The 22,245-nt window shown below is 35.4% G+C and overlaps 1 protein-coding gene across 8 annotated transcripts in view; it reads left to right on the forward strand.

Moving 5' to 3' along the window:
• Positions 1 to 22,245, forward strand: part of NAV3 (neuron navigator 3) — a 772,754-nt gene that overhangs the window by 429,338 nt on the left and 321,171 nt on the right. For 5 of the 8 annotated variants that reach the window (XM_019753171.3, XM_019753173.3, XM_074325381.2 and 2 more), the window contains exon 1: positions 19,948 to 20,277. The exons of 1 other annotated variant lie outside the window; for it this stretch is intronic. In XM_019753171.3, the coding sequence (XP_019608730.3) occupies positions 20,035 to 20,277 (243 nt within the window). In that variant the 5' untranslated portion in view covers positions 19,948 to 20,034. Of the gene's footprint in view, positions 1 to 19,946; positions 20,278 to 22,245 lie in introns of those variants that run through there. 2 more of the 8 variants (XM_088800952.1, XM_019753172.3) reach the window with 2 other exon arrangements.

Below are 22,245 nucleotides of genomic sequence, written 5' to 3' on the forward strand. Positions count from 1 at the left end.
TCCCAATGAAGTATTAACAAACTATTTCCAATGTAATAAAAAAATCACGTTTGATCAAAGAGTAAAACTCAGGGATTGATATAGACATTCCAAACTCTTAAGGGTAATGGGATTCTTTCAGACATCGGTGCCTGGGCAGAGTTTACATATAAGCGAGGAGCTTGTGTGCAGTGGACACATTTTGTTTTTATCTGCCCAGCATTCATTACTCATTCTTTGCTGATAGCATACTCATTTCACTTTGGTGAACTAGCCATCGCAATTGGACACTGTCTTGGTGGGACAATATATCAAAGTACTCTACTTTTCCTGGCTGAGGAGTAGAGCTGTGACTCAAATTTATATGTTTCAAATTCCTTTCCAAAGAGTGTGATCCTTGAACATTGGAACAAACAAATCTGGAATTGATCTTAGAAGACCCCGAAGAAAGTGCCCTTCAGTTCCTGCCATTCAGATCACCAGTCCTGATTGATTTATTTTTTCCTTCAGTTCTGTTAGTATCTCTGCATCCTTCTTTCAATGGTTATATTCACACATGGAGGAGCTATCCCAAATCCTAAATATATCCCACAGAATATAGCCTAGGAGAAAGCAGAAATAAAAGGGCTTACGGAAAATAGAATAAATGTGTATCTAAGAGATGGTTCATAACAAGTACGAAGGATAGGAATGGTCAGCAACCACATGGCTAGTACCAGATTGGTTAATATGACTTCACAAAGCACTCGGAAGATTAGAATCTAGCACTAATTCAAAATATATTAGTGAAGAGTGGCAAACTCTAAAACTTCTAATGCCCTCATTTCTTTCAGTATTTTTTTCTGCATCTAAGGTAAATACATCCAAGTTATTATGAAAAGGAAATCCTCTTTCTTGCTCTTATCTTTATTGCACAATACAAAACTGGTTCACAGAGTCAGGTCCCCAGATCAGCAGCGTTAACAACATTTAGGAACTTGTGAGAAAAGCAAATCTTCAGGACCCACCCCAGACCTACTGTTTCAGAGACGCTGGGGACTGGCCCAGCCATCTGTGTGTTTTAGCAGCCCTTCAGGTGATTCAGAATCCCTCCAGCATTAAAGGACCTGATTTAATACCGTGCCAGAGGTTGATGGACACTCACGAATCTAATCTCCCACAGGATGTAATGCGTCAATACCCTAGAAGACATATGGTCCTTCATATGTTGAGGGAGAATTGATTTTGGGAGAACATCCCAACATCTCCTAACATTTTCTTCCCTGTGATGAGTTTCTCAAGAATCCTTTGGGAAGACATGGTCTCCAAATCGACATTCTGCTTTCTGTGCCATGGACTGGCTTTGAACTCTACTTCCACCAAACTCTACACCATGCAAATTAAAAGAGAAATAAATAAAGCAACACCAAAGCAACAGAGCTCTTTATTTGAAATGTTACACCAAGAAAACAACAACAGGGAGAGGAGATTGAATTCAAAGGGAATGGCTGAGTTACAGCCAATAAAAACAACTGATGTGTGGTAAGCAGAGGCAGTTATAGAAGGAGGGAGAACCTGGATCCCACGCAAAGGACTAAAGAACTATGGAGTAGCAGTCTGTAGACTGAAAAGCAAGTCCTCAGTAGTGCAGGCCTACTTTCCTCCTTAATTGCACTGGAATTGCCCATTAGTGGGACTCACCTGTGATTAAAAACCAACAATGCGAAAGAGTAAAGCACTGGATGTGTGAGCTTTGAAAACAAGACTGTTTCCAGGCTTGTTCATGGTTTTAAAATATTAGTTAGAATTCTGCTGCCACCGCTGTTAGTGTTTATTAGTAAGGCTGGAGACGTCAAGATCCTGAGTGTGAATGCACACTTTTGGGGGAGGAAGAGATATTTTTAATTGCAGCAGAATGTACTGACTTTGGTATCATTTCAGTAGGCACCATTCACTTATGGCTCCTTTGAACACTGTCGGGGGAAGGGACCTGTCGTGAACATCAGAATATGGTAGTGTAAAAGGCAAGGAAGGTTGCTTGATGGTGGAAGGGTTACACACTTCTTGAATTTTAGTTCCAGCTCTATTCACAACCCAGTCGGATGCTCTTCATTATTTCAAAGTAAAATTTTAAGCTGAATAAGTAAATAATGCAAAAAGCGAATCATTTGCAGACAGAATTTTAGTCACAGCTTACTGTTGATCTCAGTACAGTCTTTAGTTAAGGGGTTACAGTTACTTACATTGTTTCCATTCAAGCACATGAGGATCTGCCTTGATGGGGAGGATAGAAGAGTGGGCAGTGATGCAATGACTTTAAAAATCCAAGTGGTGAAACTTGAATATCTTGTCCTGTGAAGATACTGCTATGTTATTATGCTGCTATTGTCTCATTCAGAGGATTACAGCATATATATTTTCAGAAGCACATAGTAAATATTGACCTTTCTTGTTAAATATTTGGATAGGCTAAGGTTCACTACCATGATTAGATAGGTTAGAATATAATGCATTAAAAAGTTCTGATTTAACCTGATGAATGCCATTTCGAATTGGCATGTATATAAATTGCAGCTTTTACAATTCCATCATATTCTCATATAATTTCTCTAATTTTATATTAGATTCTAATATAAAATTTCTCATTTTATATTAGAACATCTTTGTTCTAATATAAAATGTGGTCATGGCTTCCTGAGATGTCATAATTTATCCAATCTCTTTCTCCCTACATTTCTTCTCCACATCCTTTCTGAACTGTACACTATAATTTTCAGATTGCCAAGTATGATCTATCAAAACTAGAACTTGGGTGTGGTACTAAGAACTGTTTAGATATTCCAATAAAATAATAATCTGATGTCTAAGGGAAACTGGATAATTTTCTATTAATAATTTATGGTAGTTTAGAACTTGTAATATATGAGCATGCACCGGGGATGTAAGAAATTGAAATGCATTATGTTCTGTGTCAAGCTGGTCTCAGATATCAAATGATTTTAGAGGATGGGGCGTAAGATCAGAAGTATTGGGAAATATAAGATAGAATTTCAAAGGCAGGAAGAAGCTTGATGGGAGAATAATTAAGAGTGAATTAGTGGAGATCTATGAATAATTGCAGGGCATGTTAAGAGGAACATGTTATTAATTGGAATGGGTTAAGAATTAAGACTTAAAAATACTAGAAGCAGAAAGTCTGGAAAAAGAGACATATTTTATGATGTATTATACTGTAATGTCATTATATCATCTAGTGTATTCATCTATATATATATTTTTAAATTAAAGTTTATTGGGATGACAATTGTTAGTAAAGTTACATAGATTTCAGGTGTACAATTCTGTATTACATCATCTATATATCACATTGTGTGTTCACCACGCAGGGTCACTTCTCCTTTCATCACCATATATTTGATCCCCCTTACCCTCATCTACCACCCCCTCCCCCCTTACCCTCCGGTAACCACTAAATTGTTGTCTATGTCTATGAGTTTTTGTTTCTTCATTTGTTTGTCTTGTTCTCTTGTTGTTTTCAGTTTTATATACCACATATCAGTGAAATCATGTGGTTCTCTACTTTTTCTGTCTGACTTATTTTGCTTAGCGTTATAATCTCAAGATCCATTCATGTTGTCACAAATGGTACTATTTCATCTTTTCTTATGGCTGAATAGTATTCCATTGTGTATATATACCACAAATTCTTTATCCATTCATCTTTTGAAGGACATTTTGGTTGTTTCAATGTCTTGGCTACCGTAAATAAAGCTGCATTGAACATTGGAGTGCATATGTCTTTATGGATAAATATTTTCAGATGTTGGGGGTTGATACCCAAGAGAGGGATTGCTGGGTCATATGGTAATTCTATTCTTAAATTTTTGAGGTACTTCCACAGTGCCTTCCATAAACTTAACCAAGGATGTGAAAGTACTATATACTGAAAAATATAAGACATTTTTAAAAGAAATTGAAGAAGAAACAAAGAAATGGAAAGACATTCCATGTTCATGGATTGGAAGATTCAACATAGTTAAAATGGCCATATTACCCAAAGCAATATACAAATTTAATACAATCCCTATCAAAATCCCAATGGCATTTTTTAAAGAAATAGAACCAAAAAAATCATCAGATTTGTATGGAACCACAGAATACCACAAATAGCCAAATCAATCCTAAGAAAAAAAACAATGCTGGAGGTATCACACTCCCTGACTTCAGCTTGTACTACAGGGCAACAATAATTAAAACAACATGGTACTGGCAGAAAAACAGACACACAGACCAATGGAATGGAACTGAGAACCCAGAAATAAACCCACATAAATATGGACAGATAATTTTTGACAAAGAAGCCAAAACCGTACAATGGAGCAAAGACAGCCTCTTCAATACATGGTGCTGGGAGAATTGGATAGACATGTGCAAAAGAATGAAACTGGACTGCTATCTGTCACCATGTACCAAAATCAATTCAAAATGGATCAAAGACCTAACCATAAGACCTGAAACAATAAACTGCATAGAAGAAAACATAGGTACTATACTTACGGACCTTGGGTTCAAAGAGCATTTTATGAATTTGACTCCAAAAGCAAGGGAAGTAAAAGCTAAAATAAATGAATGGGACTATATCAAACTAAAAAGCTATTGCATAGCAAAGAATTCATCTCTATTTTTAAACTTGTTGACTACCCTGTAATATGATTAATATGTAAATAAACATTTTAGCTTAATCAGAGAAGGTACACTTTTAGTGAGTTTTTTGTATCCTGCAAAGTAGATACATTGGAAAACGGCTCACTTTCTGGGTAGAATTGGTTAGTACTTGTTCAGCATAGTATTATCAGATAGGCTGTAGGTTGATGGTATTTATTTCCCTGGCTCCCTTTCTATGAGTTTATCATTCAGGACTATCCAGAAGTTCTTTATGTAATGCAAGCACAAATGGCTAGAACAATGGAAGGGAAAGCCACCAGATGCCTCTGACAAGCACTGTTGTCTGCATCACTCTTACCTGCTGCTGAGCCGTGGACCCTACATGTGCTTAACTATCTTCTTCCCTGCACCTCTCTTCATGTGGAAGGCTTGGAAAACCACTTATAGACACAATGTCTTGTTCCGTTTAGTTTTGTGTTTACTTTGTTTTATTACATGCCACACCTCTACTCCTTCCCTAAGCCAGAATTGGAGGAAAAAAAGTAAATTTTATATCAATAGGCAAATATGTAAAAAGTTACTTGAAATAAATAATGTGAGTTTAGCACTTTCTCTTTCAGCTCAGTTCTAAATAACTGCATCATCTCTAAACTATGCAGAGACTGTTTACTGTTTTCCATTGAACATTTAAACCCTAAAAGTTCAGAGAAAATAGTAAATTGCCATATATATATATATAACAACTCCATGAATTCTTGCTAATTGACAAAGTGAATTCAGAGATGGAATGCCTGCATAGCTGGTATTTTATCTATTTTATATGCTACTATCAAGCTACAGTTGCTCCTTTTAGTTTCAAGTTTTTCATTTTCCTTTCCAATCTATTATACTCTTTCCATCTTTTTGGTGGCTATTTATTTATCCTTAATTCTAATTCACTACAACTTTGATGATGAAGTTACGGAAGGATGCTTGCAGGGGCTCAGATGCTGAGGAATGAATAACACCACTAAAATGTAAACAGGGGAGAAAGAGAGCAAGCACACTTTCATGCTTATCTAAATGGAGCTCACTATTTTAAGACTGCCTGGATTTGCAATACCCTTTTTAGGATTCACTAGTTATTTTACACTTCTATTGAATATTCTGTGAAGGAATAATAAGACTTGTTTGTTTGTTTCCAGAAATGCCTTGTTTAAATCCAATACCCTAGAGAAAAACCCAAGAGGAAAAGCTGCTAAGTTTACTTAACTTAAAAAGTTTCTTTCTTTCTTTTTTTTTTTGAAAGTTTCCTTGACAGCATTGCTTGTTGATTAAAAAGCTTTACAAAGTTCTTCTAGTGATACTGTCAAGACTACACTCTCCTGTTTTATTGCAGAGGCAAACGTTAACCTCTCCAGAGGTTTTTCTAACAAAGCATTTTCTCCTTTTCAGCTCTTAGCATTGCCAGATGTGCAATTAAATGGTCACTACACCTTTATTATATTTTTTGTGGAGTGTTTTTTTCATTATTTTTCTTGTTTATGTAGACTGCAGCAGTTATGGTCTCCATATGCTTGTTATGTAAGATAGCTCTTAAAACCCAGCTGAGAGATGCAAGCTGGTGAGGAAAACATCACCACTGGTCTCCCATTTATCTTAGTCTACACGTAAATTCAGATTGGCAAATGTGTTCCTAAGCATCTTTCAACTATCAGGCAATGTTTTTGTATAGTTCTCAACAGCTTGAAGGAAGGGATCTACCTATGTAGAACCTGATCTTATCACTTAATAACTTTGGGCAATTGGTATAGTACTTTTTAGATAAGATGCCATCAGCAAAAGAATTAGAAGTGGAGGTTTGGTGAAATAAATATATGTAGAAGCTAGGCTTTCGTGTGGGGTGGGCAGCTTGGGGGAGGTGCAGGGATTCTTCCTGATGAATGTAAACAAAAATGATTTCAAAGAAGATGGACTTTAATAACTTAGAGAAACCCCAAATATCTTATTCGGGGTTATCCTTAGAGAAACCCCGAATATCTTATTTCATGAGCATCTGAGATCTGTACGGTACAAAATGCGAATATGCCATTATTATAGAAAGAATTGCAGATATAAAACTTTGAGAATGCACATGCTTTCAGGCACTGTTTTTTAAAACTGTCCTAGGAAAATGATATATTTCTAATGAGCAATTTTAATGTTTAATAGGAAACAGGGAAATTGGCTTTATGTGAGAAGAATCTATCCCATCCAATTAGAATTATGAAACTTTCCATGTATGTTTGTTCATAGTGTTTTGTTTTATTTTGTTTGTCTGTTTTTTGTCAGAAAGTGTGGAAAGTTGGAAAGTGTGGGAAGTTGGCAGTGTTGTCTCTCCAGGACTAAGAGTATGTGAGTGCTGCTAACACCCTTTGTTTTCAGTGGCCTCCTGTGAAAGTTAACAGTTCTGTTAGGAAAATCTGGAGTGAATCAGTGCATTTGTAAGAATCCATGTTAGTATCTGATGATCTCTGGCAGAAAAGTGTTTAGAGGAGAGAAGACAAATAACACATTCCTTTTCATCTTTCACATTTGGTCGTCCAGGCTATCTGTATTTGAAGGAAGAAACTTTTGTTCTATCAATTCTAGAAATATGTGAGAGATTTTATTTTGCTTATGATGAAAAATATGAAAATACACGTATTAATAATAAGCCAAGTTGAATTACTAAAAATTCCGGTTATTTTAAAAATTAACAAATTGCTCATATCCCTGATTCTGTATTCTAAGTTCACATGTAATATGTATTATATTAATACCAGTTGTTGATAGATTTCAGCCCATCCCAGTTTCAGCAAATCAAAGGGTACTTTATTCTGTTTTATTTTGGCTGTGCAAATTTCCTTCATATTCTTAAAATCCATTGCAGGCATTTCCAGTGACTAAGGAGATACCTGTCAGTGATGGTGGGATTGACTGATTTCAAAGCTTCTTGTTGCTGTTACAGAACTTGACAAAGAGGTGACTCATGGCAGCGATAGATGTTTCTGGGAACTTTTTATACCAGTGAGAACCTTACACAGATTTTTGGTGGTTCCCCCTCACCCCACCCTCTTTGTTCTTTATGTCTGAACTAAGTAGTAACATAACTATGGTATAAATATGCAACTCATCCTGAAAGTACAAGAGCCGACTAATAATGAGGATTTTAAGCTAAGGTTACTAAGAATCAAACTTCCTCTTTTATTGGATGAAAATCTTGTTTACCATGAGTTACTTAATGGCAGGTTATCAGCAGATGTTTTCTTTATTCTCATTTCTTTTAAATTTGTGACATCAATTCATTAATTATATAGCTATTGAGTAAAGGAAAATAGATACTAGTTTTAGACAATAAATTGACTTATCCATTTTTTTTCTCTTCTCATCATTGCCCACCTCCTATAGTTTATAAATATTTTACAGAAGCATTATGGGAGGATAAACGGAATGTTTTTGTAAAAGTATTTAGCAAGAGAATATGGATACGGGGTGGGGGAAAATGAAGAAAACAAAACATCTTAACCTTAGCCTAAAGATTAGAAACTCCTCATATGTATCTTAGGTTCATAATGATGGGGAAAAATCCTGAATTAAAAGTCTTTACAGAAATCTATGTACTTTTTCAACATTATGCTTTTCTGTTAATCTATTTTCATGGTCTAAGTATTAAAAACGGGAAAGTGGAAGATATTTTGGGACAACATATGTGTGATTCATAAAACCAATAACCAAGAAATATGGGAGAAAGAGTTAGGCAACAGTGTCTATTGCTGCCACAAATCGTTCTTTCATTGTGAAATTTCAAGAAAAGAAGGCTTTGGGCCTCATATAATATAGACATGAAGGGAATGTATACCCGTATATCAGCATTTTTAGTAAGAAAATGGGTGGCCAGGTCACTATGGACATAATATCAGTAAAAGGAAATATTAATATATAAATAAAGTTATTCTGGTGAAAAGCAGACAGAAAAAAGCAATCTTTGAAGTGTTCACTCAGACAATTTAAAAGAGTGTATTTGAAGCTTGCATCTTTCATGACATGTTTTCTATACATGTCGGAATCTAATGGACGAGATGCCTCTGAGCGAGAAACATGGTTTTCCAGTTATTGGTTTCATTTTATTTCTGGGCTGTTGAGAATAAGGCCATTGCATACAGCTGGGAAGACTGTACACTACACTTCTCCAGATGTGAAAGGTACTGCAACTGCAGGTGATGGCCCTGGATCCTTACGTTTGTTCAGTGGAATAAATAGATGTTTATTATGTATGTGTAATTTTATATTGCTGACCAAGCAGCTGAATACTCGTAAGATACTCAGAATAGGAGATGTACCATTAGACGTCACGCTTTCATTCTCAGCCTTCCTAATTCCCCTTTCCTATTTTCATGTGTTCAGGTAGGTTGACTAATAGGTAGTCTTGCTGAATCTCCCAATATTCCCATCTCTCACGTGTGTGCACGTGCACACACACACGTACACATACAGGTGTGGTTCCTAGTAAAATGCTGCACAATCTGATAAAGACCACCTTTGAGAAGTTCTGATTTGGGTGGTTTTCTGGGTGGTCTCCTAGAATGGCTATGAATGTTAGTTATATCTGACATTTAGAACCTTTCTTAGAACTAAGGGAAGTATTAATATCTCCTGATCATAGGCAGCAAGTAATTTAATTCACTTTTGGGGTTGAAATCACAGGTAATTATATTGTTACCTGGTGTTAAAATATAAAAATAAATAAATGAAATCAAATAACTTTAGAAATGATTGCTTCTTAATTCCTGAGAGAAACTTGATGCACCCTAAATATATCTGAAATAAAGCAGGGGATAGTTAACATTTTTACTCTGAAAGAGTAAGAGCAATGGTTATATTTCATGCCATAGGATGCTTGACATGTGAGAATGTGTAATATTCCAAGTGAGATTCCTACAAATTCCTCGTAATTACAAGGTGCAACCTTTGTGATCAACAGTTTTATTGATATCTTTTAAACAGTTATGTTTGGGTATGTCAGCCAATTCTTATTTATAGATAACATTCAAAAACAGCTGGGAATGATAAAAGTGGCAAAGGAACCGTAAGAAGTACAAAAAAAGATACTTTTATAAAGTGGCGTTTTAATAACTATTATGCCTAAATATAATTTTATGCCTAAAATTATTTGGCTGCATTTCCCAGGAATAAATTGTCATGACTTAGTTTAAGGTGCCCTTCTTTACCTTTAAAACACAGTGTATTTGTGTACAATGTATGCCAACAGGAATAGCTCTTTGAAGTATAACTATTAAGTTGGTGCAAAACTAATTGCGGTTTAAAAAAGGTAAAAATAATTGCAAAACCCGCATTTACTTTTGCACCAACCTAATATTTTTGGAATTATTAATGTTCTTTCTGAGTATTTATTTAGACTTGTAAGGTCCACTGTCTTGTTGGAAATCTGAAACTTATCTAGCAAGACTATTGAAATGATTTTATTTTAATAAAATAGCTGTCCTTTCACCAGATGTGTATGTTTTTGACTCTGAGGGCTGATAGGCTGAAAGGGAGAGTATCAACATGCAATGTCATTTCAAAGCTCCCTACATTTGCTTTTCATTATACTTTATGGTTACAAGGCCTACTGAATTTGATGAATTTCATTTGCCCAATTAACTGCATCAGTAGCATACAGTAAGGAAACCTTAAGATGGCAAATATATGCCATAGAGCATATATAACCAGCTTCCACCTCGCCTGAGTTGTTTCTTGTTTTATTGGTCATTGTGTACATTTCCAAAAGTCCATTAACTGTTTTATGATTGACTCCTTTGTACTCATCACCTGACTGTATGTTTTAGCCAGCTGGTTTACCTTCTTTTCCCTTCTCGATACCACAATAAAGGCATATCTTGGCTTATTGCCCCCTCAAATATACTGTATGGCTAATACTTCTTGATGCATCAAATTTTTCCCAGATATCTGAAAAAACAATGATGCCAGTTGGGACTCTGGCAAGAGAAATTCCAAAACAGACCTCAGTGTTTTAAGTGTTTGAAGCCAAGTCTGGAGAATAGTTTTAACTCCATGCTCACTATTATCTTATGTTATTTTTTTAAATTTAAATATCTTCCTTATATCTGGAGGACAATCTAACCAATCAATAAAACATTTTACTAGCTGTCAGTACGAATCATTTCATCTCTAAGGTTTATGGGAAGTTCTTAGCTAACAAATCAATGCAGGTTCTTGAGGTTTCATGTGAAAAACTGATAATACCCAGTATGTTTTCAGGATGGATTGGAGAAAAAAAAAATTAAGAATATGACTCTTATTGCTTCTAACCATTAGAGATTAACAGGGGTATGATTTACTCTCCTATCTGAAACAATTAGAAACTGGACAAAAGTATATAAAACAACATTATTTGTCCATTGGACAAAAAGCAGCACAGGGCCATGATCCCTGAGGGAAGGGCAAAAAAGGGGTGTTCTATTATTCTGCCCACTTACTTCCTGGAGGCAGTGTCCAGATCACAGATTCGGGATGGAGAACCCAGCTAGAGTCCAACAGTTGTGCTAAGTGGTAGAGACATTGAAATAAAAGTTCAGGACAGCTTAGGGTTCTAAAACTTCTCAGGGAGAGTACCAGAAAGCAAGACGTGCAGAGAGACAGAGAGACACAGAGAGAGAATATGGATGAGAATGGACACTGGAAACTTATAGAAGTTTTTCCCTCAGTGTTCGTCAGAGGACTTTTCTGTACATGTAAAGAAAGGAAAACAGCAAAGGCCAAGGAAAAAAGCATCAGAAAGGAATATGATAAACAATTCCTAGAACTCACATAAGGCTGGGAATACTTGCCTTATTTCCAGCCTTAAGCTGGAACATAATAAACAAACAAACAAAACAGAGTCAAATTCATAGATACAGAGAACATTTTGATAGTTGCCAGAGGGGAAAGGGGTTCGGTGGATGTGTGATAAAAGAGAAGAAATTAAGAAGTACAAATTGGTAGTTACAAAATAGTCATGGGGATGTAAAATATAGCCTAAAGAATATAGTCAATAATATTGTAATAACTATGGTGTCAGATGGGTACTCGATTGATCGGTGATTACTTTGTAAGTTATATAAATGTCTAATCACTGTGTTGTTCACCTGAACCTAATATAATATTGTATGTCAGCTGTAATTGAAAAATAAAAACAATTGCTATAAAAAGAACAAATGGAAAACTAATGGTAAAATGGTAGTTTTAAACCAGTCATATTGATAATTATATTAATTTGAAGTACTGTGAGCACTCCAATTAAAAGATGCAGATTGTAGAGAGAATAAGAGAATGTGATGAAATATATATCACCTTCAGGAAATACACTTTAACTATAAAGACACAGATTAAAGCGAAAGGTAGAAAAATTATACCAGTCTTTTAAAGTCTGTCAAAGTATCACTCAAAGTACACTTTAGAATAAGAAATTTTTTTTAAAAAGTTAAAGTAAGGTTTTTTAAATTATGTATGTCAAAGGAGTCAGTACATAAAGATGAAATAATAATCCTAAGTATGTATGAAACCAATGTTAAAACTGTGAAATACATAAAGCAAAACCTGACGATATTGTGAAAAGACAGTGCTATGGTAACAGGGGTGTTAAGAACTGTGAGGGGGCCTGCGATTGTACCATTTGCAAGCTAACAAATTAACTTGGCATAAATTCATGGGTTCTGGCTGAGACTTTGAACTCCTCTGTTAGCGACCAGGCACAGATTATTATTCAAAGTATTAGCCGTAATATCATTTTCTTGTGCAAGTTTCTCAAGCCCCAGTGTCCACTGGACAATATGACAAGGACCAGGTGATAGCTCACATGCGGTGGCTTGGGTTACAGGAGAGGAATTTTGAGCCTAGGGAATGTAAATCTTTTATAATTATTTGTAAGCAAACCTGCTTTACCTTTTTTTTTTTCTTTTTTCCCCTGAAGGGAGACATTATTTTCATTACAATGGGCATTTAAAAACAAAAACGACAACAACGACAACAAAACCTACTTCTTTTCTCCTACGGGAAACACCATTTCTATCTTCCAACGCTTTTTTCATCTGTGTTCCAAACTGTTTACTACTCAAAACTCTTGAAAAAATAGTTCAATGTGACAGGGTAGTTAGTTAGGGCCTTTGCTTACAAGGCTGGGAAAATGTGAGAAATATATGGAGAATTGTCTCTTAACAAAAGGTAAGCTGCAACTAGGAGAAAGTGTTTGCAAAACATAGTATCTAAGAAAGGACCTGCATCCAAAGCATGTAAAGAGCTATTAAAACTCAATTAATAGGAAGACAAAAAGTTAGGAAAAAGTTTTGAACAGACATTTCACCAAAGGTGATGTATGGATGGCATAGACAGCAAATGTTAGGTTTGTGCAAAAGTAATCAGTTTTTGCAATTATTTTTAACCTTTTAAGCAACAATTACTCTTGCACCAACCTAATACTTAAAAAAGATGCTCAGCATCAATAAGTTATTAGAAAAACTCAAATAAAAGCTGCAGTGATATACACTGCACCTCACTAGAGTGCCTTAGATTCAAGACTGACCATATGAAGTATTGATGAGTATATATGGAAGTACTAGAACTTTCATACACTCCTAATAGTAGTTCAAATGGTATGTTATGGAAAACAGTTTTTCAGTTTCTTAGACAATTGGATATATATTTATTAAATGAGCCAGCAAAACTGTTCTAGTTATTTATCCATGAGAAAATAAATAATATCAACACAAAACACATGAAAATATTTATAGAGCGTTATTCAAAATATTCCCAAACTGGAAACAATCCATGTACCTTCAACTGATGAGTGTAAAGGAATTCTGCCATAAACATACAGTAGAATACATCTCAGCCATCCAAAAGAAGTAACTGCCATGTTTTCCCGAAAATAAGACCGGGTCGTATATTAATTTTTTGCTCCAAAAGACAAAGTAGGGCTTATGTTCAGGGGCTGTCATCCTGAAAAATCATGCTAGGGCTTATTTTCCGGTTAGGTCTTATTTTGGGGGAAACACGGTACTGGTACACATACCATGGATAAATCTCAAAAGCATTATGATACATGAGGCAAGTCAGATGCAAAAATGCTGCTTGATTTCATTTCAGTGTATACCAGAAACGACAAAACGGGGGTCCGAAAGCACTTCATTGGTTGCCTGTTTTGGGAGTGGGATGTTGACTGCAAAGGGGCCTAAGAAAAGGTTTTAGGAAATATTCCACATCTTGTTTATGGTGCTGGTCACATCAAATTATTTTCTTAGAATTATTCAATTTGATTACTGTAAATTTTACTTCAATCAAGCTAGTAAAGATAGGAATGTGACTTTCCTGTGTATTTTAGCAAACAGCAGAGTTGAATGAAAATTAATTGTATTTTGTGTTTTCGAAAGCATGTTTTTGATGTTGACAGTTGGTTATTCTCTGTTTCTCATAAAAAAAATAATAGTTAACAAATTGTCTTTTCATGAGGTTTTGTTGTTTATTTTTAAAATCACTGATATTAAAATGGAGCCAGGATGAAATTCTCATATTGCCTGAAACTCTAGCTTTAGAAGGCAGTACATTTCAGGAGTCATTGCTTCTTTTACTGTTAGATTGGATGGGGAAAAAAATGACAAGTAATTTACCTAATTTTTATTTTCAGGCTTTTTCCCCCCCGAGTTCAATTCTGTTAACCCTTATGATCCTGGCCAAACTCTTCGACTATGCTTCTTGACCTTTTCTCAATGATTCTCAAGGCTATTATATATCTTAGAACATTAATAGCTAACACTTATTGAGCACTTAACTACCATATTTCCCCCAAAATAAGACCAGGATTTATATTAATTTTTGCTCCAAAAGGCGCATTATGGCTTATTTCAGGAGATGTCTTATTTTTTCATTTATGACACTCTACATTTATTCATGTACAACAATCTACATTTATTCATTTATTCATGTACAAAAATCTACATTTATTCAAATACAGTCATGTCATCTTCTGGAACATCGTCAAAACTCTCCAAACCACAAATTTAGGCTTGAATTTCTTGCGATTTCATTTCCTATAGAACCATTGGCCCCAATCTCTCACGTCTAGCAATCGATCTCTCCTTAAATGAGCACTTCTTGTCCACGTAGCCTGCTCGTAGTGCATTGGCAACACAGCTGTCAGTGATTTTTATCCCATGAATTCTTCACCCAGCTCATGACCTCTTGCAGGCTAGGATTCACAATGTTTCCATGCTGATTTCTCTCCATTCTATTTTCAATGTAGTCATTGATTTTCCTGTGCAAATGGAAATGGCTTGAATGGCTTGTTTATTGCAATATCAAGAGTCTGGAGATAGGCAGTCATCCCTGAGGGAATTATTATTTGATCTCTTCTCTCTGCAAGAAATTTCTTCATGTCTTTAGCACAATGAGTGCTGGCAGAATCCCAGACTAGCAGACCTCTTTGGCCACCTTGCAAAACAAGTGACAGCATTAAATTGACACACCTCCTTATAACTGCTTGTGTGCACCAGGCCTTTTCGGTTTCAAGAACATAAATGCCTGAAACACGTTCAACCTTATCTTTCTTGCCCTTAGTGATGATTAGAGGTGGGGTTTTTCTTTCCATTCAGATGAATTGTCAAAATACAGGTAACTTGTGCACTTTTCTAACCAGTGAATGAAATGTAGATTGACAGGGTACCCCTGTGATCAATTGTCATTTGAGATCCTTGGCCCATAAACACTGAAGTTTCATCCATAGCAATCCTTTGGAAAGCTGGTATTTAGAAAAGTCGATGCCATCAATAAAGGACTTGAATGCAAGCGCACATTTAATAACTTCAGTATCTTCCAGCTTGAACAGTGGTGTCGGTCTTCTTAGAGACCATTCATATCGCTGAAGGAAGCCATCCAGCCAGTGTTGTGATGCTTTGAATTCTTCTGGGGATATTTTTCTAACTGTGGTGCCATTGCAAAGGCAAATGCTTGAATATTAGCCCTGGCACAACCAAAGCCTTTGCTCTCCTGTCAGCAATCCATTCACAGATGATGTCTTCCAGCCCAGGAAATAATGGTTGTCAATCTGATCCACACATGTGCTTCTTAGCATTTCCCTCGTTCACTTGTTGACTGAGGTTATCATACTCTGCTTGCCATTTTTGGACCATTTGGAGATCCAGTTTCTTCTCTTTGCAGAAAGCCATAAGATTCTTGCCCCAGGAGTCCTCCACAATTTCTTTCTTGTACTCAATGGAATAGCTTTTTCTTTTTGCACTCATCTTGTCTGGGGGTCAAATTTATTCCTTTTAAATATACCATTAAATCAAGTGTTAATTGAAAACTTATGGGACAGGTGTGGCAACAAAAATGATGACAATTAAGAATGATGGTCCACCCAAAAGGGACGAAAAATTGGAGGCACCAAAATTCAGAAAATATTTCTTTATTTCACACAAGTGCATTAAGTAGGTCCGTTACAACACGCGACATATTGAACTATGAAGATTCACATTAGACACAACCACGTCCGTTCCTTATCAAGTGCGCACATTATTCGTGCCTTGTGTCTGTACTCTGATTGGTCATTCGGCAATAAGTCTTGAGTGCATCTGTTTACATAGGCATTTACATCTCGTCCAAAGGCACCCGCTTGGGTATTTATAAATACTTAATTGTAATTTATATTATCATTTATTTTAAGTATTAATGTCAATCATATTGTTTATTTATATTTAATTATATATTAATATTATTATTTTATAATTCAATACGTCATGTGTTGCAATGGACATACTAAATGCATCCGTCTGGCTGATAATCTTAACTGGGGCTTATTTTTGGGGTAGGGCTTATATTACGAGCATCCTGAAAAATCATGCTAGGCCTTATTTTATGGTTAAGTCTTATTTTGGGGGGAATACGGTAGGTGGCAGACTCTCTGTTCTACATATATTTCCTTTCTCACCGCTACCTTGTGACAGACGTACAATTACTTTTTTCCTCGTTTTACAGATGATGAAACTGAGGCTCAAGCAAATGCCAATGTCATATGTCTAGTAAGTGAGGAAGCAGCCATTTGATTACAGGTGGTCCATCTATAGAGTGCATTCCCTGAACTGTCAAACTACAAATCCACTAAAATGCAGATCTTAACTTTTAATATACAGGAGAATCAATTTCTTTAAATTCGGTTCTCAGACTTCCCTCTGTCCCTAGAGATTCTTCTTTGGTAGGTTTGGGATGAATCCAGTAATCTGTATTTTTATCAAGCCTTCTAGGTAGTGCTTTCTTGAACTCAGTCTCAGAAACCCTGTATTCTGTCACGTTAAGCTAATTACTTAACTTTCCAGGGCCTTTGTCTCCTATCCAAAGATGATGTTCTTAGGATGAAATGGGGTGACAGTTGCTGACTTACAGTAAATTCTCTAAGTTAAGTTTTTTGTTGTTGTTGTTGCTCTTGGTGGATGTTATTTCATAGAATTAGTCAACAGTGATGACTATTTTCAACCCTATATTTCAGTCGTAGTGAAATTATACCATCTAATAAGCAATGGGCATTTCAAAGTGAAAAGACATCTTATTGAATGTGAACACATTTTTTTTGCAATTTGATTATATCAGTAATTACAGTGTGTTCTGCTCCAGCACATACGAGTTAGCTCACTTGCAATTGGTAAATGGAATTATGTTGGTAAAATGTGAAAGTTGTATATCTTTAATAGGTGATTTATCCTAGGCCAAGGAAGGCAGAGTAGTCATAGCAAAATTATTACCTTGGGTGGGAAAAGAAGCCCTCCGCTTTGATAATGTATAGTGAACAGGTGCCGCTTTGACTCAGTTTTAAGAAAAGTTGAAAATACGAGTGCCAGTATCTTGGACTTCCTCGTCAGAGGGGCATCCTTCTTGTCCAGTGTGGTTGACAAATATCTGCAGATTGCACTGCCCCTGTGCAATGTACTGGCAAGCCTACTGGCTCAGAGTTTGCCTTCCACCTGGATTTTCCCACCAATTCTAATAAAGGAATTGCCAGCACTTCTATTCAATTTATTTATTATTTTTAACCTGAACTGACCTGCTTGCTTGGGTGGTCCAAATTATTTTCTGAGGTACCAATATTATTTTTGCTAGTGATATGCTCACTAAGTTGCATATATTTTGAATGATCTCCCAGAACTAGTTTTCCCACAAGTCCTATTATTTTAGGTATGTCATTTTGTTTGCAATGTGAGGATTACAGGGTGCATATATCTTCTCATAGGATTTAAACCCCGTGTTAGGAACTTGAACATCACTAGGTTTTCAAATATCTTATAGTCCTGAAAGGGATAGTGTGTTAAATGATTTGTAAATTTAGACTAGGTTACTTTCTCAGAGTGATCATTTCACTTTTTTTTATCACTATTAGTGTTGTATTTGTTTCTTATTATCTCATTGGGTAAAGCCCACTTGGATTCCTTTTTTAAAAGTCGTCAAGATTTCTAACTTATATTTGAATTTCTTCTATACTTTTATCAAAAGAACGTATAAATTTAACTTTAGTTATTGCTTTAACCTGTAAATTGCTCCTTCTTACTTAAAAGTACATACTAATTTTAGACCTAGAAATAGTAGACAAAGAAAATAATTTCTTTACTACGGAGAGATATTTTCTACAATAATGGCTTATGATTCTCATAATTGCCACCATTCATGTCCACTCATTTTTCTAGGAATTTCACTTGCAATATTACTAATTCTTAACATATTTGGTAAATATAACACTAATTCTTAAAATATTTGATAAATATAAGATTTTCTAAATAAATTAAAAAAACAGAATAAATCTGTCTTTCTTATAGAATTCTCACACAGAAATGTGAGGGATAGGAAATCAAATTCTTATTATTAGATATAACATTGCTGATGAAATCTCAAACTCTACATATTTATGGAAATATGGTATTTACTAAGTGATGGAGGAATTTCTCTGTGTATCCATTATCTTAGTGACCCTACTTTTAAGACAAGAATGCATATGTGTCAGATGTTTTCTTAAACATTCAGCCCTTGCTTTTGTTATAGATCGTGAACATGCTTTTAATCAGAAATGGAACATGATCTGATCATAATAAAATAATTTCATTGTTAGAAGTAGCATTGTTCCTAGTCATGGAGTACACATTTGGCCACTCTTTAGAAGTTTAGGATTTTAAGTTGGATTTAATAAGCTTAACTAATAATGTTACTTTAAATTGTTTCTAAGATGTTTCTTAAAGTTACTCTTTAAATAGTATAGGCTCTCCCACTTTCTAACTGCATGATTTTGGTCAAATTACTCAAATGAATCTGAGTTATATCCTTTCTATAAAGTGGAGAAAATAAATTCTTGAGTTTTTCCATTGGTTAAATATGACAGTGCAAATAGTGCTTGCCCAGTAACTGTTATGTAGTACATTCCACATGTGTGTTAGCTATGAATATTTTTGTTAGAATTATTAAATTTCTAAACAATGATTACTCTATAGCTAGCTAGTGCCCTACTCTCTGTATTTACTATATTTTAATAAACTAGGCAGGCATGGTGTGCTGAATGATTTAGCAGCTTTAGCTAGTTGCACTGTTGCACGAGTTTAACCTGATTTCATGGGATGAAACAGAATGAGCACCGTGGTTCATGGCTGTCAGTAGTGAAAAATAGCTGGAAATCAGACAAACAGCTTCATTGCTGAGATTGTTTCCGGGCTAAAAGTTCTTCCAACAGCTGTTTGTTTTGGCCATTAATCGTGTCCATTTTTTTTTTTTTTTTTTTTTTTTTAAGCTGGGGGAAATACAATTTTCTTTAAAAAGAGAATGTAGGCTGGTTATTTCTGAAGTCAGGAAGAACGCTTGTCCTTCCACTATTGCAGTCTCTTGGGTGCTTTGACAGTTGGACTGAAGGACTTTTCCTTTTGTTTTTCTCCTCTTTTTTACTCTCAGTGCTTAGACTCACACTGCTGTATGAGCAGAAAAAGTAAAACTAGGAGCTCTTTAATCCTAGAGAAGGAGCTTTGTAGCAGTTACCTTCAAGAAAAGTTTACTCCCCAAAGGAGTATTTAATATTGCATAGATACTGACTCACTGGAGAGAGAGAGAGAGAGAGAGAGAGAGAGAGAGAGAGAGAGAGAGAGAGAGAGAGAGAATGACAGAATGAGAATTCAAGCCAGTAAGAAAGAAAGATACTTAACTAAAGACGAAGGGAAGTTTTGTTGCCTCTTCCTGAAAGTTATATTATTAGTTTTTAGTTTTTTTGTTTTTTTTTTAAAGCATGATGACTGCTAGTTTTGTTTAAAGTATTTGTTCTGGAAATACTAAAGTTGGAGTCTACCAGACTGAGGTTAGAAGCATTTTCTTTGGCAGCAAGAAGATACTTTTATAGAAGCCATGCCTGTACTTGGGGTTGCCTCAAAACGGAGGCAGCCAGCTGTTGGGTCCAAGCCTGTTCACACTGCTCTTCCGATACCAAATCTTGGCACTACTGGGTCACAGCATTATTCTTCAAGACCTTTGGAACTGACTGAAACAGAGAGCTCAATGCTTTCTTGTCAGCTGACATTAAAATCAACCTGTGAATTTGGAGAGAAGAACCCCCTCCAAGGGAAAGCTAAGGAGACAGAAGACAGCAAGGTCAGTGGCTGAAGGTTACGTGCTATGTAGCTGCAGATTTCCTTTTAGGTGGAATATAAAGCATGTTGTGAAATGGTGTCTAGTAGAGGAACACCGGTGTAAAAAAAGTGAGTAGTTTGTATGGCTGGGAAGCTGAATATTTAGCCTGTGTAAATCTGTACTTACAGTTTATAGTTGTAAAAAAGTTGTGAGCTTAATTCTCTGATTACGTGTATGTTGTTATCACCTAGCACTACTTATTGATGAAGTGACTAGTTAGTTCTATATATTGTGCTGTTACTGATAACCATAACCAATCACAAATATGGGAAATAGGGGACCTATATTTCATACATATTATATTGTAAAAGGAGATTTGTTTGTAAAAGTACATAGAGATAGCATCACTTTTCTCTAAATGTCTTTTGCATTTTAAATACTTTCTGTTTGAATATGTGTATCCTAGACTGCTTAATTCATTGCCATGTATGAAGGACAGTGAAATATTATTTTCCTTGATACTGTACATTTGTCTGGATTTTCACTTGTAAATTGAAACCCTACTGTTTTACTTATTACTGACATCATTTTCAGTCATTTAATTCATGAATTCTGTGAGCAGTAGCTCATACTCTGGGTTTTTAAGTCATGCTACAATCATTTTCTCCAGATGCTACAGAGTAGCATGGTCCTTAAGGATGAACTTCCTGGGGATTCATTGATACCTTGATAAACATCACTTTTTTGGTGCAGCTTTAACTATGATGTCAAGCTTTCAGAAGTCACCATTCTCACCTCTGGCTCTTTAGGGAATGGTTTGATTTTACCCAAATGTGATTTAAAAATACCTTAAGAGAAAAAAACAAAAACAAAAAAAAACCTTCATGTAATAATCAACTATACAAGTTGAAAAGAAAGCCACCCTTTTTTGTCTGAAATGTCCATTCCATCTGTCTTCACCTGTTCAAATTTTCTAAGGTACAGACCCAAATGCAACTTTCTTCATAAAGCCTTTGCTTCCTACCCCTTTCCCTCCTTACGTCTCCTATAATTCTATCTGTAGTAATACTTATAGCACCTTTACTTGTATTTTAATTACCTGATTAATTTATTTCTCACCCCACTAAATTGAAAATATATAGATGGTAGGGCCTTATTCTGTGTTCCAGCTTCCTCTCCCCAATTCATTATGCATATGAATGAAATAGTAATTGAATGAATTAATACACGAATGAATGAATGAATGAATGAATGAATGAATGAACTAACAATTGTTCTGAGAAAGATTTAGTTAAGTTCTTTAGTCTCTTTGGATCATTTAGTCTAATAAACATAGGGTTTGGGATGAATGGTTTTTAAAGTACATCTAGCTCTAAAATTATGTCACCCCTTTGGTGTTTTAAGAAAGCATTGTCTATGCAAGAAAAATTAGTTAGAAAAATAGTTAATTATATAGGTTTATACTTCTCAGTCCACTGTAAGCAATTGGGTAGAAGTAAGGAAGTATAAATTATCAACAGAAGACTAAACTTTTTAACTTTATGTAAATAATTAAATGTGAACACCATACAATTCTGTTCTAATGTTCTGTGTACCCACAAGGACTTGTCTGGATTAGATGGAAAGAATAGATAGACACTTTTTCTCTGCTGACCATGCTATTATCTCTGCAGGTTTAGTCAAACTTTCACTTTGATAAATGGCCTTGGCCTAAGACTTGACCACTCTAAGTACTATTTTCATTAGAATTTGGGTTGATCTCTGGTTAGCAAGCCTATCAATCACACATCTGATATTCCAATAAGACTCTGTGGTAAGCAGTGTTTTATTTATAGGGATTTTTTACCATGCCACGCATCAGATTAAAGACTTTTCCAAGTAGATGTAGAGAATGCCTGGTCAGCATTTCAATATATTTCCAAACGTTGAAAGAGTATATTCAAAGATATGTATAAACTTTTGAAAGAATAGAACTGAAGAAAAGAGCAA

Source organism: Rhinolophus sinicus, chromosome 1 (genome assembly GCF_057876585.1).
Source record: "Rhinolophus sinicus isolate RSI-liver-muscle chromosome 1, RSI-T2T, whole genome shotgun sequence".
In the NCBI taxonomy this organism is placed as follows: domain Eukaryota; kingdom Metazoa; phylum Chordata; class Mammalia; order Chiroptera; family Rhinolophidae; genus Rhinolophus; species Rhinolophus sinicus.